Here is a 27,824-nt window from a genome sequence, read left to right as displayed (position 1 = left end):
TTCTCTGCTCAGATTGAGAACTGTTTCTAGAAGCTCTCCCTTCTTGTTCCTGAGACTCTCCAGCCAGTGATATAAGGATGCAGTCAAATGTGCATGAATATAGCAGAATTTAACCCACAGCAGAGACACACTGAATCAAATGAGCATTTTGCACAGGGCTGATAGGTCTCTGGGCAGCCTGAGCTCATTACAGTTATGTAAGTTTTCTTAAAAACATAATTAAAATTGGAATTATACTCCCTCAAGTATACTGCAATATCTGAATTTGAGCTGCAGCAAGCAAAGCTTTTCTTGACCTGCTATTTCTGTCCCTTTGCTGCATGAATTTGGCACGGCATCCCAGGGAGTGTGATAAAAACAAGCAGTGACAAAGGCCTGATCTGCCCAAATGCTGAGGCCGGTTCTGACCATGGTATTTTGTAAACCTCTTTTGTAGATACCACATGGAAGCGCACAGGTTATTAGTGGCAACACAAACTGTTCCTCACTTCAGGAGTTAAATCAGGAATGTAGTGTGGAATTTGAGAGAGCAGAGTTACAGGAATCCAAAGGGAAGAACTGGTACTCCAAAGTTTAGCCATCCATGAAAGTAGCTCAGGAGCATTGCTGAATCGGATGTCTGTTTATTCATGATCACCACCACCACCAACCATGGATAGATGTATACATAAGAGAAATAAACTTTGCTTTAACTGAATACATTCAATTCACAATGATTAAGCCGAAATAATTTTATTTTCAAGGCTGGATATTTAGGAAGTGGTATATGTCCAACCTCTTCTCTTTAGTGAGAAAGAACCCACACATCAGAACTCTGATCTGGCCTTCCTTGGGGAATTCAGATCTAGGACTAGGTCTGAGACCAGTTTCTAATTTTAATTCCTTCTACCAAACTAAAAATTGCTCCCACAATGCAGATGAAATCCACCTATGCTAATCAGAAGCAGCAGGATGCCTTAAAGCTTACACAGACATAGGCTTTGTGCTGGCCTCTGCACAGCATAAGCCTCTTGCTGGGCCATCTCCACAGGAATGAATTGTATCCAGAAAGCACAGCGGAAGAGATTCAGATTAGTATTCTACATAAGGCTTTTAATACTGGGTAGCATAAAGGTCAAGTAAATAGTCTAAAAATAACTAAACATTAATGCTATGAAGACCCTGTGTAGAAGTTGTCTCTTTGGTGCTGATCTTACAACAAACAGTTTTTTACCTTTTGTGATCATATTCTGAGTTACTAAACCTAATCACTGAGGAGTTGATTTCTTGCTGTTCAATAGTGGCTCCATAAAATTTAGTAAATTATTTTAAACTGTTTCAATTGGCATTTAGCCAATTTGGGTATTGTTTTAAATGTTTAGACAAGACATTCCTGACAAGGGAGTAATGCTCTTGCACGTTAATTCAGCAACAAACCCATTAACTAGCTATGCATGCACTTTTGTATCAATATCTCAACTGTTTTCAGTTAATTAGGCAACATGATTAATATCATATGACTTGAATTAACAGGTCAGTGCATCATCTCACTACAATTGCATCTAGGAGATAACTCGATCCAAAAGCTAAATGAAAATAACAATTTAGCCTTCTCATACTCAAGATAGCAATTTTGAATATGATCAGCCCAATGTTTCATGGAAAGACTTCAATTTTGAACTTTATACAGAATTTCTGCTTTGAAAGGTGAATTTCTAATTGAGGCATATGGGTTTCATACAGTGGTCCAAACAAGCATTTGCATAAAAACTGCACAACAAAATGAAGAGAAAGTTCTTCACTTCTTACGCCATATTGGTCAATTCATATTTTGCATGTGCTTCATGTTCTTCTCCTGACTGAGGATCTGAGTGATGAATTTCAATAAAAATGACATAGATCATGGCTCCAAGTACACCTCCCAGCAGAGGTGCAACTATAGGAACCCACCACCAATTATTACCAGCCCTGTAAGACAAAAAGAACTAGTGTTATTTGTTATTCTAGTGAACACGTACAATGGTGTGGCACTTGCTATAGTGTAGACCTTTCTATTTTGTCTCTCATTTCTGTGAATGGGTGACACCCATGTCTGCCCTACCCAGACTGGTTCTGATTGAAATGCTAAATAACAAGCACCAGGCATATTGGTCTGGGTGCTGTACTTGCATTTTAAAAAATAAGGCCTTTTTACTGCATGTCTATTTGGGGACAGAGGATGATTTCTCCCTTGTGAAAAGCAGGTTTCATTGACTTACAGTGAAATGAACAGGGAGATATTTATTGCCCAGCAATCTTGACTTGTGCTGTCCCCAGAGGCTTGTGAATAGACTTTCAGGATGTTACAAAAGTGGATTATTTCATCTGCATGGAAATTTGCAAGTTCACACCTGCAGTAGTATATACCGTCTTCCTCTTGACAAATGTAATAAATTAAACTGGATTTTGAGTAGATTTACCTTAAGCAATATGATAAAACACAGTGACAGTAAAGTTGATTATCCTTGAGTAGAGTGGTTAATATTCAAATTTCATTATATAGTATCTTATCTCTGTGTTTAAAATGTGGTGGCTTTCAGCAAGAGGCAAATAAATTAGAAGTTTTATACACCTAAAACTTAATCTTAGAATTTTTGTATTCACTAAGAAAGTCCAGCATGCTGACTCTACTGAAATGTTTACATTTGCACAATTACTGGGATTTAAATTTAAATATATAGATTTACAGGCATATTTAAAGTAAGAAGTCCACCACTGAACTGTATAAAACAATAAATAACAACCTCTTTATGCAAGAAAAATAGGCTGGTAGAATTGCTCTCCTTTTCCTGGAGGTCCACATTCAGACAGTAAATAACTGAGTATCCATTTCAGAGCACAGAGTCTCTTAACTGTACTGATGCATTAAGGTGTTTTGATTTGATAACATGCTGTATTAATTGAATATGTGAGTCTCCAGTGAAAATCTAGCTACCTCAATTTCCTGCATATTGAAAATGAGGATTTTTTTTTTTTTTTCTCTCCCAGAAATACAAAGGGATAAATTAATCTATGAGAGGAACTTTAGAGGAAGGTGCAGGGGAATTTTAAAAGTGTAAGGATAATTATTCAGCATTCAGTTGCATAGATTTATGCAGAAGTGAACTTGTGTTTGTCATGATGCAAGAATAGAACTGGGAAAATATTGGTGCCCTGTTGATGATACTCCTACTGATTGTTCAGAAATGCCTTGGATATGTATGTTTTACCTTTGGAATTATTTATATTTTGCCCTGAGGATATGAAATAACTCTTGATACTGTTTTACTGAGTTTAGAAATCTGTTTGTTGTTGAATCATGGATGGCTGTTGAGCACTTGAATTTCTGGAACAAGCATGGACTAAGGTTTTACTGCATGAATCAGCAGAACAAAAGCTGTATCAAGTACTTGCACGTATTCTTCTGTGTGATGTGTGTATACCTGGGTGTGTAATTAAGGTGTTTCTTGGTGGGTTTTTCAGCTTGTTCCAGGAACTGGCATGTGCCTTGTCAGCTCCTGCATGACCTTCTCCAAATCATGGCCTGTAGTTGCAGCAGCTGCTGCTGTGCTTTGGCTACCCTGTGCTGAGGTGCTGGGTGTAAAGCCTTTGTAGAGGGTGCTGCCAAAACTGCAGTGAGATCAGGACACAGCCGAGTTAGGAGTTTCCATGACACTCAGTGCTCTGTCCTTGGCACAGGAGCAAGAACTGTCTGTGACAAGCGCACATCTCCGAAGGACCCTTACCGCCCTTAGCCCTGGCTGTAACCCAGCGCACAGCTTTGCTACCAGCTGGGGAGAGCACCCAGCCCCGCCTCTGCCAGCACCGGCTACTCTGGGCGCTGGGCGGGCTCCGCGTGTGCGGGGAGCAGGCAGCGCACCGGCCTGGCGAGCAGAGCTGGGCCTAGCTGCGGAAATTCCCAGGAAACAGTGTCTAAGGTACATGGACTGGGAGCTTCGACCCATTTAAACTTGAGATACACCTTTCACTAGCCAGCTGCTGCGGGAAAGGGAGATACCGCTCTTCGTGAGGTAATCCGGGCTGCAGGGCTGCACTCCTGGAAGAATGCCAGCTACTTCTGAGGCCGGTTTGCCATCCGAACCCCTGTGCTGACAAGAGATGCGTCTCCTGACCTTTCCCGAAGCGCTGTTTAGTTTAGCGCTGCCAACTTGTCCCCGGTGCCGGCGGCGGAACCGGCGGCCACGAGGTGTCAGCGTTACCGCGCGGAGCCCGCTCCGCTGCCGCTCGCTCCGCGCCGAGGGGCGAGAGAGCCCGTCACGGACCGGGTCAGGTATTCCGGGGCTGCCTTCAAATGCTGGCACAGACTACGGCTCTGAAGAGCCCTACCTCTCTCTCTTATTGCTGTTCCATGCTCGGTTTTGCTGGCAAAATCCCGTCTGGTGCTTGGACTCAACGCTCTGGTTGTTTTCTCACTACAGACAAAACTTTGCTCCCCAAACTTTCCTTAAGCTTGTCAGAATATTAAGCATGTTCTTAAGAAAGACTCCTGGGTTTCTGATGGGAGCCTTTAACCAAAAAAACCCATTTGCATGGGCTAGGGCAACCACACCACAGCTTGTCTTCTGGCTTGGTTTTGGGGAGAATGCCCCTTCAGGTGTCTTTGTGCAAAATGTAGTAACAGCAACATTTAGAAAAGCCCTGCTCAAATGCATTCCTATCCTCGGGATAATTCCCAGCAGAAGGGCTTCACTCCAGTCTACTTGTAGTTCCCTGCCTGAGAACATGACAAAACCAGCTTTTACTGGACCTGCAAGCACAAAGAAGGGCAGAGGGCACTTCTCCGCTGTGATCGAATTATCTCAACGTTTAGAGCATTTGCTTAGGAACAGGGTAGAAGGTCTTGCTATTGTGTATCTAATCTATTCCAAAGTGAGGCTTTCCTGATGGTCCCTGGCTGTTCTGTAGACAACATTTGAAAACTCACTGACATGGACAGAGAGTGACTCAGTTCCTTGGGAGATGCTTCCATCCTCCCACCAAAGAACGTTCAGTGTCTCATCAGTCTTTCCTGCTGGTTGGTTTGTGCAGCACTCCCCTTGTGTCACTGTGCAGGTTTTGTGCTCAGGTCCCAGTTCCTGGATATGCCTTTACTAGAGAGCTTAAGGACCTGTCTCGAAGTTGTGAATTCCTTTAAATGAAGATATCCAAAGTTTATCTGCCAACTGTTGCTGCACCACTTTAAGTTGCTCAGGCATGGCAGAGCATCAGGCAATTTAGGATCCTAACTACAATCATTCAGGCTTTTCCCATGGCTCTTCCAGCTACCTAGGCTCAAGTTTTTCTTAAGTCTCACCTACCGGCTAACAAGGCTCAAGTTCTTCCTAAATCTCACCTGGATGTGTGCAGTAAATAAAGAAGAACATATTCCTGTTCTGTTATTTCCTTGAACTTGGTTATAGCTGTACCCTTTTAACTGAAGGCAGGGAGGAACACTTCTTCCTCAATTTTTCACATTGTTGTGGGTTTATTCTGGCAAGGATCAGAGATCTTGTATCTTATTTTTTATGTTCACATTTTTAAATTTCATAGTGAGGTATTTTTCCCTCTTATATAAATCATTAAACTACACTAGGAAAGAATCCATATTGGTATAGTTGTAGAGTTTTCTTGAAGTTTTTTTAATGTAAATGAGTACGACCATACTTTTGGAGAGAAGGGGATTTCACAGGTATTCTGTGTACTGTGATCTAGTCAATCAGGCTTTCAAACTCTTTCAGTAACGTAATAGCCTACTTCATAATTACCAATTAGATATACCGTGGCTAATATCACAGTCAACAACTACTTGCAATTACAAATGTATGAGAGAGGAGAATCTTGAGTGTGGGATGTCACTCTGTCTGTCCTTGCTTTTTAAAAAAGTGCAGTCCCATGGTGCAGTGGTAAGAGCTACTGGGGAGGAAAAGTTTGGAGGTAACCAGACCAGTGACCTGACCTCCCACCAGTGGCTCACTAGAGCTGGATTACATTCAGCCTTGGCTCTGGCCTGTGCTGTGGCTGTGTGCCTGTTTCAGCTATGTCATGCCTGGCTTTTTTTGTATGAGAAAAGCTTTACTACTGCTTTCCTCAAATAAGGTACGTGATTTGTGTAAATAGAAATCATACTGAATAAATAGAGATTATTTGTGCTTCTTGAAGTATCTAAAAATCTGTCTTAACCAGAGCTCTCCAGTGGCCTGTAGTACTACTGGGGATTCCTACTTGTAAATAACTGGGAAAACAAACAATACAAAAATAAACCAAAAGATCTGCTTCCCAATGACATCTTACTCTTACTTAGATATCCCAGAGTGCCTCTTACCACAGATACGTGTAAGCTGTGGATTTGATGTGCAACTAATTAGCTGTGCATTGGGCCAGCCAAGAGTGTGTACGTGTGCACACAGAGATTTGAGAGGGCTCTGAAATGTGGGAAAATGAAGGGAGCTTTTTCATTCACTCCTTCACTCCCAGCCAGGAAGTCAGGCTTTTAGACTGTTGTATACTTCTGCAATAACTCAGAAGTAATAATAGGCTAAATCAATCTGACATGTCTCTGTTTTTTACAGCACCCAATAAATATTTCCACCTAATTCTCTCCTGATTTAATTTTTTTTTTTCTGAAAGCTGCAGGACACAAGAAGAGAGCACTCATATTTTCAGTGACCTCTAAGAATCTCTAATATTTTGGGAAAGGTCTGTTTGAAACAATGATTGATATTAGAGATTATGCATGTTTGATTTGCCCTAGGAGCAGGAAATCCTTTTTAAAGCCCAGTTCCTAGAGGATATCTGGTTTAAAGTGCATGAATAGCTGCTTCTGGTATGCAAAGAATTACCTGCATGTATATAAAGTATGACTTGGTACCATGTTGAATCAGGATCTTACTTTACTAGAAAAAGTTTAGCTAGGAGCATTTGACTTCATCTCCAGGCATACTTACGTGAATACTTCCATCCCCCATCCTGCCACAGCTGTGAAGAGCCTTGGGCCAAGGTCCCTGGCTGGGTTCATGGCACAGCCACTGTTCATTCCCAAGGAGCAAGTAAGAACAATTATAAGAAGTCCTACTGCAATTGGCTCCAGGCCCTTGGGTACGCTGTTATTTTTGGTGTCAAAAATAGCAAATATAGCCACAAGAAGAACAGCTGTTGACATCACCTGGCCAAGGCAAAGAAAAGAATATTGAATAAATATGTGTAGATTCTTTCCAATAATGAAAAGAGGGGCTATGGCAGCTCTGTGGATTGGAGTGGCTTAGAGCTGGTATTTAGTTTTATCCCACTATACAGCATAGCAAAATTTGGAACTCAGTGCCTCTCTACTTCACAGTAATGAGAAGTTTTGATATCTGTGCTGAAAGACAAAGACAAGAAATGTACTGAGAACATCTGAAAAAAAAAAATCTGCAACAACCGGGTGTGGAAAGAACAGAGGATTTAAAAGGCACCTCCTATGTGAGGTCTAATGCTTTGTTTCCACATTTTTTTTTCCCTGTCAATTTTACACTTCTATTCGCTCAATTTTTGGTAGTTCTGCTGCTATAGCAGTGCAATCAGTTTCATTGATATAGAAGTGTTTTATGTGACTGTCGTTTATGCTGATAAATTAGACTAGATATGCATCTCTTTATGCAGGTATTGCATAACATCAGAAGAAAAAGTGAAATCTGCAAAGTCAAAGCTGAGCAGCTAAAATTAGGAAGTACCCAAATTAGGGCTGCATGTATAACTATACCATGAACTCTGTATTGCATATGCTAATTGAGCTGATGAAGGAAATTTTCTTGGAACTACTTCAATGCAAGTACAGTTCTGCTTAAATCAAATGCTTTGTCAATGTTGATTTTGCTAATAATTAACTTTGTGGGAAAACAGACAGAATGTCAAAACATTCAATTTTTATACCAATTTGAAGAAGCTTAAGTTTGAGGGGTTTAAAAATTATTTGGTTTTCATCTGCTTTTAAGTTTGTTTTAAAACATACATGGGTAAAAAATATCTTAGTGGAAAATCTATTGACTGATCCAAAGATCAGTACTGTCTTTCTTACAAAACTTCAAAATGACATTCAGGTTTTTTTGAAGCCAGGTTGCACAATCTTTTATGTAACGAATTCCTGTGTTCAGGCCATCTCTTGTTTTTCATACCTTACTTATGCAGTATTTATTTGATATATTCCTGAAGAAGATGGGTCAGTTGATTGGAAGCAGATAAAAGATATGAAACTTAATTTTTTTTGCTGTTGCATAAGTGGAATTAAAGGATACAGATTAGAAATGAAGTTGTTTTCAGATTCAGTAATTTGAAAAATAAATGCTACACATCTATCTGCAAAAAGAAGGTTAGAGAGGAGGCTTGTGGAAGCAGAAAACTCAGTTGTTCAGGGTGTGTTAAACTGTCTGCTTAAGCATTATTTAAGGAATAATAGGTCCACAAAATGGGCTCAATTTTGATGTAAATGGACACGACTCTGCTGAGATTTATGGAGAAACATTGATTTATGCTGAGGAAAACCTCTTACATATATTGCTTTAAAGACATGTTGAGTGCAACAATTAAGATGATGTACGTGAAAAGAACAACTTGAAATTATTTTGCTTGTAAAATATAACTAAAATGTAACCCCCTGCAAACAGCATTGCATTCTCATTGTATTGTACAAGGGGGCATCTGGCTGAAATGGTGAGATTTGGCACGCTTGTTAGATCTATGTGGGTTTTTACTGCTTGGTTTTACAGGGTTTTTTATGTTTAATTTGTAGAATTAAGACAGTAAGTGCACTTACCTGATCTGCAAATCCATTTATGAGGGACAGATAGGGAGCTGGATATGTGGCAAAGATTTGCGCTGTTGCATTAGGTCCTGTGACTTCAAGTTTTCCATCACTATACTCCATAAAGGCATCTATAGAAAACAGCCAGTAACTGCTTGCACTTCTCCATCAACTTTTCTAGGTTTTCTAGGACTAGAACATGTATGATAGGTCTGTGCACTTCACGCTCTAAGCTGAAACTGATCTTTAAGGTCCCTTCCAACCCAAACCATTCTGTGATTCTCTGATGTTTTTTTCTGGGAGTGCAGAGAATTTTAGTTGCTTACTTTGATCAGGCTCTCATTTGGACTGTCAGATAATTTTAACTATTAGGGGAAAAAAAAAAAGGATGAGCTCTTAAGTCTGTTTTTCTACTAGTGAGTTTTTAGTAAACCTCAAGGAGTACGTGACAGTCCTGCAAGGAAATAAAAACTACAGAAGAGGTTTGGAAATTAATTAGAGCAAGAGGAGGATTTGAGCAGGGATAGGGATATGAGAAAATCCTGCACTCCTGAGTATGAGGAAAATGTCCCTAACCTAGACCTAAGGTTCCTACTTTGGCTCCTTACCCTACTGCTGTCCTTTTGGCAGAATATAGTGGCTCCCCTCTCAACTCCATGTACATGTTGACACACTGCTGCATCCTGGCCACAGCCCTAATTCTGGCTGTCAGGCTTGGGAAGGACTTAAATTCAGACAGAAATCCTGTTCCAGAAGTCCAGTTTCCAAATGCTAACACTAACATTAAAAAAAGTAAACAACTGCCCCCCCCCCAAAACAAACAAAAAAAAGTACACCAAGGCCAAAACAGTTATCATGGTTCCTAAATATTTTCCTCTTCAGGATTACTCTGGGTACTGAGCACTGAGCTGATATACAAGGGGTGTTTCCAGTTTTGTTCTTCCTCTGTTGCACCTAGACCCAGCACTGTCTGCAGACATAATGCCCATAGGAGAGGCATTGGAGGAGATGGGCTGGGCCTGTGGAAGCAGAGTTTTGGAGCAGGGGGTTGAGGCAACTGATCCGACTGAGCGGATTAAGTCAGTGTGTTACTGTTTTTTCCTTTTGTGGCACACTGTGTAAAAAACCTCGTGCATCAAGGATAGGGGTAATTTTTTTCTTTTTCCCTATTGAGTATGTGACTTCTTTATCACTGTACATGGAGTTCATTGTCTTGGAGAGCCACCTCTCTAGGGTGGTCTGAGGTTTGGTCAAGAGGGACTTGATCTCATATCCTGTACCCTCAATGAACGATGTTGGTGATTCTTGCCTACAGGCACTTGTAGCAGGTCTTTAATGTTTCTAATTTGCTTGGAAGATGGATAGCCCTATATCCTGGCTATTAAGTAATTTAAAATCCTTACTGAGAAATACAGGATCTCAGAGTATCTGATTTCCCATGAATAATTTTTCTAAATATCAGAACATTTCCTGGAGTATTAAGTGTTTCAGTAAATTTGTAGGGTACCTGGAATGTTCAAGCTATTGTTTTTCCCTTCAAACTCTTTATGCTTCTTCCTTTCTTCTTTATGGCTTTAGCTTCATTCCTGCCATTAGCCCTGTATGAACAAGAGTCCTCTGCCTGCTTGACATTCATTGAAAAATTGGGGCCTTAGAGACTGCCTGACCTCTAGTTTGTCCTGTGAACATGTCTAAGGTGTACTCACTGTAATAAATCCCAAAGACAGCCGCTGCTCCAACGAATGCTCCCAGGAGTTGTGCTAATATGTAAATTGGTAATTTGGTCCATTTTAATCTTCCAGTCACGCACATGGCTAATGAAACAGCTGGGTTTATGTGACCACCTGAAAAATAAATCACAAATTAAGTCATGTGGGTGACTCAGATACATGAAAATAGGTGAAGGATTTGTAAAAATGTGGGCACTTTTAAACACAAGAATAGTACATGTTTTTCTAGATGTTATTTTGCAGTTAAATGCTGACTGCAATTAAGCTGTAACAAGTTGAATGAAATCAGAGGAAGGGAGGGCAAAAGCCACCAAGATCCATCTTTACTCTTGATGCTTGTGGACTGTGCTATTTATCAGTCTGCTGTCCTGAAGTATGTAACTTACAGACAACTTTTCTAGAAACAGTAAATCTGCCCCATTGGTTGTGATGGGAGGGTCCTTTATTCTGCACATATTCTCTGTCCTTGAGGCCTTTGCCTTTTTATTTTTTAGGGGAGGACTGGGGCAGAAGAACATTCCTTCAGTCTCCCAAGCACATATTATGATTAAGGACTGTTACTGGCTTGAGCACATATCTTGAGACAGTTCTAGAGTGCCCTGTATTTAAGTCGTGTTTGTATCCCTGTCTTCAACCTGGGGTTACTTAGTTTTCATGGAGACAAAAATAAAACAATGTTAGGGCTGTTCAGCTTCACCTTGGCCGTTGGTGAGCTGTGCCTAGATGGGATCTGGGGGCAGTGGTGCATAGTCCTTCACCATGTTTTTGTCTACTTCTTGTCCTTCCCAGAAAGGTCCATGATAAGGAAACTGATAGAGTAGCTGTGCTGAAACAAAGTTCAGTTTCCTGTGAAACTTGTTCCTTTTTATTCAGGAGTAGCTACACCTGAACTCGTGTATGAAAAAGATTTCTGTAACATTGGAATTCTTTGTGACAAGTTTAGTTTCTAAAATACATTTATGTCACATGGTAGTCTCTTCCCTCAACATCTTTTGTCAACAAAAAAGGTGTTGTATGCTCTTGGAAAATGTCATTGTTTACAGATACATGGTTGCTACTTAAGAAATACAAATTGCCAAATAAATGAACAGATGAAAAGGTTCTTTGTAATAAATACCGCAACCCCAAAATTTTGCAAGGACATAGGATCCTTTGCTTATCTTCCAGATAAGGTCTCATTTCAATCTGTATGAATATCAGAAAAAAATAGCTCTTGTCTTTGGTAAAATAACTGAAAGAGCACGTCCTTTATCTGTCAAAGGTTAGTGATGGAGAAAGGGCCTTTATGTACAGTTTCTGTGTTTGTTTGCACTTCAGGTCAGTGAGTCACTATCTTATGAAATCCAGGCGCCTTTGATACATAATGAACTGACAAACACAGATAACAAGCTGGATAAAACCTTCTTTGTATCATTTCCAAAACTCTGATCTAGTAGCACCAGTCTTGAATTAAATGTTGAATTTCTCACTGTGTTTCAAATTCTTCAGCACAGAGCAAATAGGTAGACAGCACCTAATTTAACAGCCCTTCATGTGAGTTTTGATTAATTCTTGTCTTTTGTTCCTTACTCTGGCTGGAATTAATAATTTTCCTTTCTTTCAACACTTGATTTTGTTTCCCACCTGTATATAATACAGGATGACTATGATGGCCAGGATGAGTCATAATAATATCACAAATGGCTGATTAACATTGAAATTGGAAAGGAAAAGTCTAATTGAAGGCTCTCCTGCTGACATAGGGGAGTTACAAGATTCTTGGTCCTTGTGCCACTGGTTTAACAAAAAAGTCCACTTTGGACAGCATGTTCCCCATTCTTTTGTAGCTGCAGTGATCATAGTCATGAGTTTGAAATGCTAAGTTGGATAAAATAGTGGGAAATTATCTAGATATTGAGGAAAACTGGATGGAGGAAAATTAAAAAGAGGAATTTTCCTAAATAAAAAAAGCTCAAATTCACCAAGCATGCAGACTATATATTTTGTTACCATGAATTTGGAATTTCATAAAGAACTGATGCAAAATACAAAACATTTTAGCAGTATTTAAACATGAGACTTTGGCCCAAGAGCCACAGAAATTGCTAACAAATTCTACATAAGAACTCGTATTCTGAAGTGTCCACTAGTGATCATGCTGGTTAATAGCAGCCTGTTGAAATATCTGTTCCTGTTCCTTCAAAGAGAAAATGCACTGCATGCAGAATCCCTTGTCATGGGAAAAACACAGGAAGCACGATACTGCAACATCTGCAACTGCTCTGCCCTGCTGGGACTGAACTCTAATTTTCTACATAATGATGAAGATGAATATCCCTTAAAGGTGCAAATGTAGGACAGGTCTTCACAGGTTTGTTTTCATGATACTGCATTAGAAGAGTTTACCTGCCTACATGTAAACCAAGAGCTGTAGTTGTTCAGATAATAGGAATGTGCTGCTGAATTAACTCTGTGTGATATTAAGAAACAGTTCTGGTCTGTGTCAATGACAGTGACAAGACTGCCTGTTTTGTAGAACCTGGAGCACTTTCTAATGTGAAACTTTCTAATGGAAACCTTCTAGTGCATGGTGCCTCTGTAAAAGAATTTGTAAATACAAGAGAAATGGCCACAGTAATTTCTGCTTCAGCAACTATTTATAATGCTCTAATTATACCTAAAGAAATTTCTCCAAACCAACTTTACCGTCTTTATGAAGGGTAAGAAATGCTTCTATAAGACCTGGAGTACAAGGACACCATTTGCTTTAAAGGCCCATTTAAACTCTGCATATAACACAAAGTATTGTGTATTTTCATGCTCAACGTTGTTACAGCCCATCATTTTCTATTTTAAAGGAAGACTTTGAATGTTAAAATCAGTTATGCTAATGTTTCCAACCTTAGTTTGGCCAAATTGAATGGTGGAACTAGGAGACAAAGCAGCATCCAGTATGGCACTTGTGGACACTGGTTAGTTAGCCCACCTACCTTAGCCCCAGGACTAAAGAGAAATTCCTGACCAATACATGTTGAGGGAGTGTTACAGCAGAAATAAAGGGGAAAGGACAGTACACTGACAATATCATTGAATGCATCTCTGGTACTGAATCTTTCTGCTGTTGCTGCTTTCTATGATCTGCTGTGTCTGTGAATAATCAAACAGACAGGAGCAGACTTGCTATTGCCTATCATAGGACATGAAGAAATAAATTGCACTCTGTGAGGTGAATCCCATTCATTATACCCATTAGTGGGTCATTCTACTTTCTGTGTAGCTGGCCACCATTTTATCTGGTTACTGCTGAACTGCTCTTCATGGTTATTTCTTTAAACACGGTGCCTGTTCTGCCCAGGATCATCTCTATTGACAGAATTTTCAAAGCAACATCAAGCAGATTTCTGGTTTGCACAGAACACTTACCATGAAAGTCAGAGGTGTGCCAAGGTTTGCACACTGTAGTCGAGATCAGAATTTGGTGGGAGATTTTGTCAAAGAAAGAATAGAAGGAAATAAGAACACACAAGGTTTACTAGCAAAACTCTGGTGCAGACTCTGCTGTAATGGTGCTTACTGTTGCTAGATTCATGATTGTTTATACCATGAAGTGAAAGCCCTTTAACAAAAGAGCCTTAACACAGTACTTATATAATACTATATAAGAAAAAAAGTCACTTACCAGAAACCCCCCCAGACACGTACACTGCTATGGTGACTGCCATGGCAAATCCCACTGACACTGTCATGGGCCCTCCATGCATTCCCCGGCTGAGGACAGCCTGTCCCACACACCCACAGCCAAGAGCCTGCATTTTGAAAGAGAAGTGTAAAATCACAAGGATGTCTGTCAAATGTTACTGGTTGTGACTTTGGCTGCTGACCTGTATAGCTGAAAATGTTGACTACTGAAACACTGCTAGAATTTGTTGCCTTTGCTGCAACGCACAGTTGCTTTTTATTTTCCTCGTCTCTGTCACGAGCAAGAATGTCTGCTAATGAGGACCTCTCTCCACACAGAAAGCAGTTCTCAGGCACAATGATGGGATACAGATCAGAACTTGGAGCCGGAACAAGATCTTACAGCCTCCACAACAAAACTCTGCATCTGAAAGTGAAATTAATTCTGTGTGGTAAGTTTTCAGTTCCAGACTGATGTTATAAGCAATGAAAAATTTACTGTAAAAGTTATGAAAAATAGTTCAAAAAAGCTTTTAATGTTTAGTGCTGAAACTCTGGATTTAGACAACTTTCTGGCATTTACAGTGTGTGTTATTGTTATGCTGAATTTATATCACATATTCCTGTAGCAAAATATTTTACTGGCTCTGCAGCCTGAACAAATAACTGAAGTGGAGAATCTAAATAATATTGAAGAATTCTAAATGTATTTAAACTAGTTCTCTTTTTTTGTTGGTTTCCCTCAGAATGAAGTTCAGCAGCACATTTAAATATTTGCTTAAGATGATGTTTATTCAGTTCTAAAACCTCTGCTTAGCTTCAAGCATATGTTTAGGTCCTATTAAAGATGATAGGAAAGATATTCAAAAGGACAAAACCCTTTTAGTTTGAGATAGAATAGCTGTTCCATTTCTGTGTCTTTGAAAGTCTGCTTTTTAAATATATGCCTACCGTGCTCTGCTGAACAAGGACCCAACACTATATGGAAGCTCTCAAATAATATCTATAGTCCGAAAACTTTTGCTTCTCTGCAGCAGTAAGTGATGTGAATCATACCATTTCTAGGATGTGACTAGATTTATCTTGAGCAACCTTAATTACTTACTTTCAGTTGCAAGGCAGTTGAAACTGCAAAGTAATGGGAAAATCTCTCTTGCCTTAAAAATAGACTGTACCAAAAAGATTTGGTGATTGAGGTTTAACAAGCAAGTCCTACTAGAATAGATGCAATTTAAACAGGCAAAATTATACTTTTGTTTCCATTATTTCCCTAAGGGTTTTAGCTAATACCCAAATGTGACAGGAAAGCTCTCAATAAAATTGAACTCTTAACCAGCTTTGTAACGCAGGCGGCGTTTCTAAGTGCCCCGAGACTGTGTCGTATACCCAGGTGCAGTTCTTGCCTGGAGGTCATAATCATGTAAGCAAACAAAACACTGTCTGGTGCCAGAGTGTTAGAGCTCTGGTTACGTAAGGGTAGGGTGGTGTTAGATAGCTGCAGTTTATTGGCCTGTATAATTAAAAGCTCCAGGACACAGTGCAAGCTACAGTCAGCTGCTGTGCAATGGATGACACGCTTGTGTTAGCCATACTCTCACCTAGCAATGCTCATGGTAAGCACGAATGCACGTACAGCAAACCAAAATAAAACACACTGGAGTTGTTCACAGCTGAAATTGCATTGTTTTCTTTAAAACTTCATATGAGACAATTCATAATGTGTTTATATGTTTAATATGGAAAGAATGGGTATGCTGGAATTATGTTTAAGATTAAGAATCTAGAGGAGGTGAATTAGCATACTCTAGTCATCACTTTCCAGATTTCTCAAAGGGAGTATTGCAGAAGCCTGCACCAAGCAAGATTTTGTGGAAGATATGTCTCACATGAGGAGCAAGCTCATTAGGCTGCTCTGGGCCCCTGCACACACTGGGGTGCAGGTTGAACTTGGGCAACCAGTTCAATCTACAAGTATAGTGTACACTTGTGTTCTGAAATGGCATAGGCAAAGTTTTGCAGATTCCAAGAAAAGGCCATTCTTTTGAAAACATTACCTCTTTCTGTAAGGATGACAAAGAAAGAAGAGGATTGGAGGAGATGGTTCTAGAAAAGGATAGGGGATAACAACATCTGTGTATATCAACTACAAATTCACAAGAGAAGGGAAGGAAGTAACAAAGGGAGGCTGTGGCCTCCCTTCCTTTATTACCAGAGCTGAGGAGAGTCATACAGAAACAGCTGTGTTGTCCTCTTGCATAGCAGCTCCTGCTCTGCATGTCTTAGGGAAATACACAACTACAGATGCTCCATTTCTGTGCTAAGCAGTCTTAGAAAACTCTACAGAGAAGAAGATGTGCAAGCCAGCTTGAACACAGCTGCACTCAGTGGACCTGCTCATGTCCAATGACTGAACACTACTGCAGGCACAGTCAGTGTGTGCCCATCCAGGGATGGGAAAACTGGGAACTGAGCCTGCAAATCTGAGCCATGTCACTGTAATACTTCCACCATTTGCTGACCTTTTCAGAAGGAGATAAAAAAGTTGCCTCATATGTACTGTAGCTACGTTGGCACAACTGGAAACTATCACCTAATCATGTAATTACATGAACAGCAATTTAATACCTTGTAAGTCTTTGCTTGACTGAGTTAAGACATACTAGATCATCAAGTTGTAACTAAATATTCTAGGATTTTAGGCCAAGTTCAGCCATCAGTTGCACCCACAAAACTCATTGATTGAAGCACATGGAGTTAATGGGAGTTTAATTTACAGTAGAATATAGCCAGATCTCTTTATCTTATCTTGTCTATCTTATGTTACCAGGTTTTTATCTTAGCAGTTGTCTGTAGCCTGATATGCTTAAAATTACTGGAGTAGTCTCAGCACTGATTTTTTGTTCATGAAGTCATTAGATTACTGTCCTAAAGAGCATGTTTGGGTGTGGAATAGCTGTCTGAACCTTCTCTGCCAAAAGAACTTGCTTCATAGCCCATTAAATCCCTTTCTTTGTCTCAGACAACATGGTTAATGTTAGGTAAGGAAAACACTGGCCTTCAATGAGCATAAGGTCCTATTACTGCCTGGAAGCTTGCAGGACTTTCTGTATCCCACTCATCAGAGAGACTAAAGATCATTTGCCTCCATCTTACTATTTTCAGGATTTTTCCAAATGCTTGTAATAGCATTTTTCAGTGTAAATAGGATTTCTGCAAGATCTGAAACCACAATTTTAGGGAATCTATTTTTCTACATGGCCAGTAAAGCTTTAGACGTCTTAAAGCATAATGCTTATATGAAAAAGTCCCCTTCTTATCACACAGTCCTAGAAGTGGTGTGCATTTATAGGCAGACACTCTGACTGTCACATTAAAGAGGCAGCCAAGCTTTTTAGCAGTGTGAAGACAATGAGCTGTGCTGTGTTACATCCTGTGCATCACAAGCTCCAGCTGTGGTGAGTGACACACCTGCAGTAGGGTTCCACAGGTGTCCCTGCAGGCAGAGTGTGGCCTCAATGGCTGCACAGCTGATGATGCTGTGCATGAGTACAGGAACTCAATGTGCTGTAAGGAATACAGTTAGCAGTTGCAAAAAAAAAAAAAAAAAAAAAAAACACACAAAACAAAACAAAACAAAAAAAAAATTAAAATAGTAATGATTTAAAATAAATATTAATAAATAAAATTAAATATTATTTTAATCATAACTGTTCACTTTCAATCATGAAATGCTAGAAAAGTAGTGGCTGCATTTGCCCTTCCCTGCAGGTAGGGACCTTTGCCCATGAAAACTTTACAGCGTTGTTCATGGTGTACTGTAGTCTTGTGAAGTTCCCCTACCCAACACTAATATTTCCAAATAGGATTAGCTACTTATAAAAGTAGTAAACAAACTTTTCAGTTTGAGGCATACTAAATTGGTGGTGTCTTCCTAAGGGAGTGTGTTTTAAAACTCACACTCATTTCCACCCCCTTCATTTACAAAGCAAGTCTGAAGTCTGCTTAAGAATTTACCTTTTGAATTTCATTATTAGATGTTTTATAATACTAGAAACTGCTTCCACACAGAGATGTATTTTTGCTGTGTTTCACATAGGATCTTAATTCAGACAGGGTTCCTAAGCATTCTTTCAACTGAGACAGTAATGTTAAAAGCAACAAAAACAGAGATAATGCTCGATCTTCTAAAATTCAGGGCATTAGCTCTGCAAGAATTTACGTTAGAGGCAACTCCTTTCAGGAAAGACCAAGCCTCATCCAATTTAATGTTTAATGTTTGCTATATTTTTTTAAATCAGAGAGTACTTAAGCTTTTAAAGGTGAGATAAAAATACAGCTTACCAGTCAAGTAATTTTTAAATACTTTAAAAGCACATGGCTCTTATTTTATCATAATAAACGTTTTGGTGGGGTGGGGAGGATTTCTGTACATTACGATTTAATCAAGCTTAGAGCAATAAAAAATCACTACATCCGTTCTCCTGATGATCTCCTGGGAAACAACCAATATCCTCTTGGTTCAGATGGATTTTTATTTTTTTTCAGACTTGCTATCTAATAAATAAGGGGTGAAAAAACCCCAAACCCTTATCATTTAGTTAATTAAATAGAATAGACATAAGCCTTAAAATTATTGCCATTTTGAAACCATTTTCAAGTGACAGAAAGCATTACTACTTGGAGACATGAATGTAAATTTAATAAAACTTGGGATGAATTGTGTATATAAAGCTTTTAAAACATATAAATATCAAGTTCAAATTGCTTTGTGGGAAAAAATAGTGAAAATATTGAGAGACGGACTATGCTGTGTTATATAAACTGATGCTTTTAAATTTTTTATTATTGCTTTTTCATATGCAATAGGAGACAAATAAAAGTTTGAAATCACCTAGAGAGAATGCAAAAGTCTGCATTTTCTCATATTTTATTATGATTAATATTGCACTCTTCATCCTGAAATGCTAAATGCTTTTCTTTCCTGAATTATAGAGGGCAACTGGCTTGAGTCAGTTTCTTCAGTGAAGACTGGTTTTATTTTCTTACTAGGTTTTAGAAATTCAGGAAAAGAAATGAAATGTGATATTCAGACACTTTCAGGAGTGAAACATTGCCTGTTGTATCAGAGCAAGAAAGAAAAGGCCAGGCAAAGGAGCAAAATCTTACCTAGCAGCCTTGAAGAGAAAAAGAACATATTCAGGTGCAGCTTCCCTCCCACCTTACTCATTTATTCTTCAGCTGAGATATGCTGCTTTGCTTCCTACCCCAACTGAAAAGGATATGCTGCTTTGCTTCCTACCCCAACTGAAAAGCTTTAAATCTTTCTAAACTCCTAAAATATGTTTAGTCTCTGTAGCAGCTCTCAGACAATTGCAGCATTGAGAAAGTGTGCAAGAGGGGGCATTGCAGATTCCAAGAAAGGAGGTTTTCTGTCCTCTCCTTGGAGTGTAAGGGTTACATGTACCTTTTCTTTTATTCATTCCTTTGGGTGCAGAAACGGGGGCCAGATCTTTGCTGTGCCCTTGCAGTTAGAGGTACATGGTTAGGAGTAATTAAAGCCTAAGCAGTTTTCTGTTGAAAAATAAGAAAGCTGAATGCTTTCAATAGTAAAGAAACCTGTGAGGAATGGGTTGGAGGAACTGAGTCACGTTTGCCTTTAAACCAGACCATGGATTGGAGAGCTCCCTAGAATTCACTTTCAACCAGAATGGTTCATTGAACTGTTGAGATCGCAAAGATATAAACTCACTGCATAGCACAAACTACGTTTATTGTCTTTTATTCTGTTCTCCAACTGTTTATGACAGTTTTTAAAAGTTATTACTTTTATTACCTTTCTTTTATTTGGTGAAACTTTGAAAAAACACCTTGTAAATTTGTGTCTGTAAAACATAAGTTCAAGTTTTGCACTCACAGTTGAATGCTGGAAAGATGCAAGCCTTTTCAAAGGCTCAGGCAGAGGTGCCTACACTTCGGTCCTATAGGTGTAAACTTTCTGGGAAAAAGGGTATCTACAGACAAAGGTTCTGAAAAATTAAGTTCAGCTTACTGGAACCTCTTGGTTAAACAATGAGAGCTGAGTTACATGCTGGAGCTGACGTTGCAGAAATGAAGATAATTTTCTTCAAAGCTTTCATGTAACACAACATCCGAGTCACCTAAAAGTTTGAAATGTCATATACTGGGAAGCCTAAGTCTGGATGGAAAACAAAAGATTTCCATGATTTTTCAGAATTATTTGCTGTAATAAATATTTTGGGGTAAAAGAACAACTAGGTAACCTTCCTTTCAAATTTTTCACACTGCTAAATATTCAGCTGAATTAAAGAAGGGTTTTTAAAAAAGAAGGGCTGTCTAGAAAAAATGATTGATTTTGATAATAGTAAAATTATAGAAATAACACCAGTATGCTAGAACACCTCCTTAACCTCAGCACAACTAGGGATCTTCATTACCACTTTGTCTTCTGTTTGTAATGCTGATTTAATATAGTTTCAAAAAGAGGAAGAGTTTGCATATCTTCACCAGAATCATTAGCAAAATTTAATGCCATCAAAGTATATGCAACTCTAACATTAGATTCCTGAGTGACATCTATTATTTATGGGTTGTACTATATTAATTGCTGCTAGAGACCCAAATGTATGGATCTCTAACACATGAGCTACTTTTCGAAGTCCAAACACTGCTAAGGCTCGTGGTATTTGCAGCATTATGTAATATTAAAAAAGCTGAGTGACATATCAAAATACCAATTATAAATAAATTTTAATAACCTCTTATCTAAGAGCTAATTATATAAGATTCTGTACTCCAGGAAATCCATTGCTGATGGCAAACAAGGCCATACCTTAAACAAAACAAAACTTTTCATCCTATATGAAAAAAGTCTTCCTTTCACAAAAATTTAGAGCGTGGAATTTATCTTTGTTTAAAATTTCTAAGTAGTGGTTCTGTGTTAAATGTTAAACACTTATTTAAGGAGCAAAGGATCAAAAGCTATGTTTGCTTTCATGTAGTAGTATCATGTAATGAGAATTCGAATGCATGCTTAGAATAAGGGATATATGTTACCCTACAGTATTGTAATTAACATGCACTGGAATGTTGGGCCACAAAAAAATAGATATAGAAAAGTTGTTTAAATTTTAATCTTCTGGACTGAACAAATCCATGCAATGTCAGTCTTAAAGATTTTTCTGAGGAGACTCAACTCTGCAACAGAGCAGAAGTGATAACTTGCACAACGAAGTGGTCAGAATATGAAAACAAGACTAAAATACTTTGATGATAAATAGCCTTCCTCATTAGCTGGACTACTTCAGGGATGTCATGCATTCAGTTCATGCTTGTGCCCTGTATCCTCTACACACACACAAACATTTGCTTCAATGGGAGTTGCAAGAGGCTCCCCACCTCCTGTTGGAGGCCACGCTCATAGGAGTATGTACATAGGAATACATCTATCTATCTATCTATCTAAATATGAGGAGCATGTATGCTCCCTGATTGTATTTATATGCTAAATGGCAGCCTGTGTTTTTTCTCAGCAAGGAAATGTATACTGCTCTGGCCTCAGGAGATTCTGGCTCCTGTGCAGCTCCTTTCTGGGAAACTGTGTTCAGTAAGATGCTCTTGAGAGTGAAAATGAAATACAAACTGTGTTAGGTGAGCAGTAGCTGTTAAAGGAAGCCACATGGCCTATTTGGCATCTCTTTTTGGAACTGTTTCAATTCAGATATACTTAATGGCATAAGTCAGAGAAATCCCATTTTGGCTGAGAACAATGCAGTCAAGTTCCAAAGAGGAAATCTGGAGAGAAGCATAATTAAAAGCAGAGAGGCAGTTGGACAGGTGAGTTCCAGCCAGACTCACTAAAAAGCCACATAAACCATCTATCTGATGCAACATGGCTTCCTGGCTCTTTTGTGCTGGCACACAGGTGTTGTCCCCCAGAGTAACTCACAGAAGTCCCAAGAGGAAACGTACTGAACCAGGAAACAGGATGGAGAACAAAAAGCTCCCTAGGGAGCTCTTCCTCAAGGGAGACCTTGGGGTGTGTGACTGAGGCTGGGAAATGTGTGTGTGTGCTGACTCTCAGCCACCATGGTGCAAATGGGCAGGTGTTCTCCCACCTCAGAATGCATCCAGGCTCCTAGTGTTTCTTACTGAAATTGTGTGCTTTGCTAAGCAGAGAGTGTGGCTCATGTGGGCTGTCTGTATTATCAAGTTGTGTAATGTAAGCACCTGAGAACCTGACTGTGGATCTCTCAGGAGGGATTACTTATTTGGAGCATCTCCAGTCTGATCCACTGGACTGAGCATCCATTAATGGTCAGCACACCTCCTGTGATTCTGGAGCTCACCTACTTTATTTTCACCTGGAAAGAATTTTGTCTACGTGCTCTGAGACCATGCTGCAAGGCAAACTGCAGCATGTTAAGTAGGGCTGACCGGGAGATATTATCCAAACTGTGTGCCCAGTGCCTTTCTCAAGGCTTGTTGTCTCAAATCTGTCCGACATTGCAGGCCGCACCCTTTGCAGCCCAAGGTGAAGGCTGGGTTTTTGTCTGATGAGTGACTATACTTTCTAGATTTCCTGTTAGGAAAGTAATGTTGCAAGGCTGAGAGTTACCAAAGATGGTAGTTTAGGCTCATATTAGTATGTGGCCTGTGCTGTTATTCTCCAGAAAAAATAGAAATAGGTGATGTGGAGGGACAGAATTTCACCCGGCTAACTCCCAGCAGTGGGTCCCAGATTTAGGTGTGGTCAGTTAGCATTGGCTTCCAGACAGAGCCTGTGAGTAATAGAAATGCTGTTTCAGCCTTGCTCTCTAGCACAGGTGCTCTCCACAGGCTCTCAACCCCATCACAGTGACCCAAAATGACTTTCAACAAAGATGTGAATCAGCTGTGCTGTAGGCCGTGAACTCTCCTCTCACTTTGTAACAGCATTAGCACATAGTTCTTGCACCATCTTATTACATCGCTTCTTTTGCACACATAGTGTCTGGTTTTTCAAGGATTTCTGTCCTCTGACTTACCAGGGTGCCCCTTTCATTAGGTCAAATTTAAATTAAGGGTTTAATATTTATCTGTACTTTAAGTACTTGCCAGCTGACAAAGTTTTAAAGCAATAGCAACAAATAGAATCACAGAATCAACTAGGTTGGAAAAGACCTTTGTGATCATCAAGTCCAACCTATCACCTAACAACACCTCAGCAATTAATCATGGCACTGATGCCATGTCCAGTCTTTTTTTAAACCCGTCCAGGGATGGTGACTCTACCACCTCCCTTGGCAGACAATTCCAGTGCCCAATCACTCTTTCAGTGAAGAATTTTTTCCTGGTGTCGAACCTAAACTTCCCCTGGCACAGCTTAAGATAAAAGCAGAAAAGGCAGTTTCTTCACAATAAACACTTTGTACTGCTGCTAACTTGTGCAGTCTAAATACACGTTGAGGTATCCAAGCACTGAGAAAGCTGCACTTTAATCCAGGTGAGGCTGTTTCTGCTTTAAACCAAGGTTGAAACTAGAAAGGGTAAGAGGAATGAGAAACTCAGATTATTAACAACAATTTTGTAGCTCCATTTTCTACTACACTCATACGGTGAATATACTAGAAAATGGGATCCGGGTTTGCATTTCCTTCTAGCCTTGTGCAGCAGGACATTAGACTGCAAATACTATTATCTAATCTGCACTTTAATATGTTTTCTTCTCTTGCTTAATTTTATTAATGGAAGGAGGAGGAGGATCTTGTGGCGAGGACAGACTACTGGAAGTCAGGTGATGTGGGTTATATTCAGAGTTCTGCCACAAGCTTCCTGTGCAGGCTTCTGTAATCAGGTTTGGTAATATACAAAATGAAGATAATGACATTTCCCCTCCTTACCAGGGTGTTGTGACACTTAATTCATTAGTGTTTGTAAAGTGTTCTGTGCTCCTTGCTTCTAAATGTGCTCCTTACTGTAATAATGTCTTACGGATGGTATTAAATTTGAGAATAATGTTATTTTAGTTCCAGTGCACTTCAGTTGACTGAAGTGTAGTAAATACCATAATTTCCAGTATTTTATGAGCTACTGGAATTTTTAGATTACTTACTTGAAGTTTAGCTAATATACTTACAGTTATAAAACCTACTATGTCAGTACTGTGCCTGCTTCTTTTTTCTGTCCTTTTCACTATGATGAAATATTTAGCAATAAGCAAGACTGCATTGTCCAGACAAAGAGGAGAAAGAAAGAAAGAGTTTGGCATAAATACTCTAGCTGCTTGACTTCTAGCTCTGCTACTCAGCCTGCTCTCTCCCTTGGTGAGTCACAGTCCTAGTGCAAAATGCACAGAAAAACTGAGCAAGTAATTAAGTTAAAAAAAATATATCTGGGGCTATAAAAATGGGATATTTAGGTATTTATCCAAATTGTAGCAGTACTATAGGACCAAGCAATATATGTGTAATTTGTATAGTACAGTTAAAAACAAAACAAAAATTTGTTAACTTACAAAATCTCTGAAGGTTTGGCAATGCAACTCCCAATAAATTCACTACAAATCACACAGCTAAATTCCTATATTGCACAGGAAAACAACTCAGCTAAAATTTTCTAAATGTGCAGTACAATATGTTTGTTAATGTAAACAGTTTGTGCATAAAATAAACTGCTGAGTTTTTAAAAAACAGGAGAGTATTAACAACATTCATTGTGCGTATCTGAATTTTTCAGAACGTGCTCATTCACTGAAATTCCATTCCTAGATGAAATCTAATGCTGATTAGACAATTGTAATACATAAGAGTATCTGTTTTTTATAGGCAGTGATAATTACATGAGGTGAAAAAAGGAATTACAAACTTACCGTCCTAGGAGCAATTCATTCAAGCTGTGCATGGTCAGGCTGTAACCTTGCTGCTGGCACAGTACAAGAAAAACGTACATGTCCCCTTACAAGCACTGTCCAACATTAGATTAGTAGGAAGAAAGGAAAGCAGCTGACACTTACTATCAGTATAAAAGTTCCCAGGAACTCTGAAAGGGCTTCTTTAACCAGGCTGTTCTTCAAGGCAAATTTCTCCTTTAAACTCCTTTTGCTTTTCTGGCTCATTTTGGCTTCCTCTATTGCTCTGGTGCCCTAGTTACAAATACACACAAAATTTGTTCTGTATTCGTCCCTGCTTCAGCTGAACTTTGACACTTTTACTTAAACATTGAAATACGAGATTTCATCTTGTACAGCCAGTGAAATCATCTGACTGCAGGCACTGACAGAACCAACTCCAACATGCCCTAACAATTCATCATGGGTTTGTCATTCTATGCCTTCTCTGTGTACACTTCTATTTATACTGGCTAGATAATACCAGTAAGTTCACAATCAGTTTTCTTCTTTTTTCTTACAGAATGGATTAATCATTACCTTTCCTATATTGCCTTTTTTTTTTTTTTAAATCCTGGTAAGAATGAATAAAATTTTGTTTCTATCATCCTGATGAAAAAGAAAGGCAAAAAGATAAACCACAAAATAAGGAAACAAAATATAATTGCACATTTCTCTCTGACCTGGATTGGGATTTAAACCATGCTGCTATTGGCTGTCAAAGAATTTTTCAAGGGGAGGTTGTAAAGAGAGTGAATGCTTGGGAGAATGCTGTGCTGTACCCTGCACACAAGGGCCCTTAACTTCTGAGACATTTCAGTGGCTAATGAGGAATCTTACCTTGGTGGTGTGTGTTGAATTTTGCATATTCACTCACAATACTCTTTTTGGACTAAATGGCTTGCTCTCTAGTGAACTTCCCTGTTTATAAAAGAGCAACGAGGCAGAATAAATTAGGAACATTTAATGAATTCTGTTTCAGTCCAGTGGCTCCCTACAAGGCAGTACAGGGAAGTGAGGCACTGAGTGACTGTATATCTCCTGTATATCTAGCTTAAAAAGGTGCATGGGTGCTATAATATGGAACATTATAATATTATTTTCCATGGTCTTAAGACTTGAATTTGCTGAATATCTCAAAGACCTGGGTCTCCTAGAGAAAAATATTACACCTTTATCTCTTCAGCATCTTGAACAGTTTTATCAGATGTGATACAGACTCGACACTAACTGGTTGATTTACAAGTATTTTCTGGTGTTTGACTTGACACCAGCATGTCAGCCCAGTTCTGGTAGATTATTTTGGTATGTATTGTAGCTGCTCAGTGCCTTGGTCTTTATCTGTCCTAAAAAGGGCAGAACCTTCCAGGGTTAGGGAAATGTGCCACTTCTGTTATCCTGTCAGTGCTGTTCCTTGCCTCCAGCTAGGACCCAATGTGTGTTCCCTGCAGCAATAGTCACCTTACCACCACCAGCTTCGTCCCTTAATCACCCAGTTCTCCCCCACTACCCAATTTTAATCCTTAACCGCTTTTCTGTGTCCTTTTACTCACCTTTCTCTACCTCTGCATCCAAACAGCACTGTGCCCTCAGGTGGCCTGGGGAGCACAACGGAGCTGATGGAGCAGGAGATGGCAGCATCTGTGCTGCTGCTGCCTGAGCCAGGAGCACCTGTGCAGAGGTGGTGACACTGCTGCAGGACAGCTCCAGGTCCTGCTCTACAGGTCCTGCCTGTGGCACAGACAGCTGGGCCTGCCTCTGGGGAGCCCCTGAAAATAGCCTGTGTATGGCAGCCTGAAAACCTTTACCCTACACCACTGAAAAACAAACATATTATTCAGGACCTTAATTATCACAGCATGCTAAAGTATATGTTTGTTATGTCTGTGAGAGAAGTCTTTCAGAATAATGTACACATTAGAACTGAGGGAGGATGCTTGGGAGGACATTCATTACAGCAGGAATGAGATAAACCACTTCCTCTCTTTCAGGAAAATGATAAATAAATAAGCAAATACGTTTATGAAAACAATTTTTAGTTGTTTTTCCATGCAATTCTTTCTCTTATGCAGATGCAAGTCTTGCTACAAGGTAGTATGTAGATACCTCTGATTTTGGTCTCATAGCACGTGTGAAGACATTAATGCTATTTTTCAGCTAATAATGGAGTAATTAATATGTCAGAGACAGAAATTCATACTCATTTGTTCAGATCACACTGAATTCCTTGTATCAATTTTCTGTCTTTGCAGGGTGGAGAACTGGCACAAATACATCTATTTCACATTTGCTTTTACCAGATTTTCTTCAATACTTTGAAGAGATCATATGATTTAACTCCATTAATAAGAACTGTGATACTAAGTTAGACCAAAAGTCCTCCTCAGCTCCCTAACAAGGTTCAAGCAGGTGTTCTAAGAAAGTATTGAAGAACAGAGTACATGGGGGATGACTGCTCCCTTGGTAAATCCTTCCAGCTTTTGACAGGTGGCAATTTAAAGTCACTGACACGCTTTTCAAAGAGAAAAGGAGGCAGTGCAGAACATTTGAATTAAGTTTCTCCTTTTGTTATATTTAGAAAGAGATTCTAAGACATTTACCAAATGTAACAAATATTCATGTAGCATTTTAAGAAAGACAAGTAAAATGTAAACACTATGAAAGCTTTGACCTTAATTACTACTTATTTGATTAATCCTCTGCTTTACTGCCTTTTAGTTAGTTGTACGCAATGGAACATCTGGTTGAACAAGGGAAAGAAAATGCACTGTGATTACTG

At 39.3% G+C, this 27,824-nt stretch overlaps 1 protein-coding gene and 1 long non-coding RNA gene across 4 annotated transcripts in view; one reads left to right on the top strand and one right to left on the bottom strand.

Moving 5' to 3' along the window:
• The window catches only part of LOC138116683 (uncharacterized), a 38,466-nt gene extending 10,935 nt beyond the window's left edge, over positions 1 to 27,531 (top strand). Inside the window, exons 3-4 of one of the 2 annotated variants that reach the window (XR_011154289.1) lie at positions 14,500 to 14,612; positions 27,298 to 27,531. This is a non-coding gene — a long non-coding RNA (uncharacterized lncRNA). Of the gene's footprint in view, positions 1 to 14,499; positions 14,613 to 19,209; positions 19,356 to 27,297 lie in introns of those variants that run through there. The other variant, XR_011154290.1, reaches the window with a different exon arrangement.
• On the bottom strand, positions 608 to 25,484 carry AQP9 (aquaporin 9). Of its 2 annotated transcripts, none has more exons than XM_069026225.1 (6): positions 25,172 to 25,484; positions 14,162 to 14,288; positions 10,480 to 10,617; positions 8,786 to 8,904; positions 6,942 to 7,159; positions 608 to 1,947 (listed from the first exon to the last, which is right to left on the bottom strand). In XM_069026225.1, exons 1-6 carry the CDS (start codon positions 25,271 to 25,273, stop codon positions 1,785 to 1,787), a joined length of 867 nt encoding a protein of 288 aa, XP_068882326.1. In that variant the 5' UTR covers positions 25,274 to 25,484; the 3' UTR covers positions 608 to 1,784. The 2 variants fall into 2 exon arrangements, with proteins under 2 accessions (XP_068882326.1, XP_068882327.1); XM_069026226.1 differs by lacking the exon at positions 25,172 to 25,484 and adding an exon at positions 25,028 to 25,128.
• Positions 27,532 to 27,824: the final 293 nt, after the last annotated feature.

This window comes from Aphelocoma coerulescens, chromosome 10 (assembly GCF_041296385.1).
Source record: "Aphelocoma coerulescens isolate FSJ_1873_10779 chromosome 10, UR_Acoe_1.0, whole genome shotgun sequence".
Taxonomy (NCBI): domain Eukaryota; kingdom Metazoa; phylum Chordata; class Aves; order Passeriformes; family Corvidae; genus Aphelocoma; species Aphelocoma coerulescens.
The sequence above is the reverse complement of the archived record's forward strand: the minus strand, read 5'-3'. Positions and strand labels throughout refer to the sequence as shown.

Coding starts and splice junctions, on each gene's coding strand:
- AQP9 (XM_069026225.1), bottom strand. CDS start 25,273: ATGAGCCAGAAAAGCAAAAGGAGTTTAAAGGAGAAATTTGCCTTGAAG. Junction 14,289..25,171: donor TGGGAACTTTTATACTGATA/GTAAGTGTCAGC, acceptor TTCAAAATGCAG/GCTCTTGGCTGTGGGTGTGT. Junction 1,948..6,941: donor TGGGGGATGGAAGTATTCAC/GTAAGTATGCCT, acceptor TTTGTCTTACAG/GGCTGGTAATAATTGGTGGT.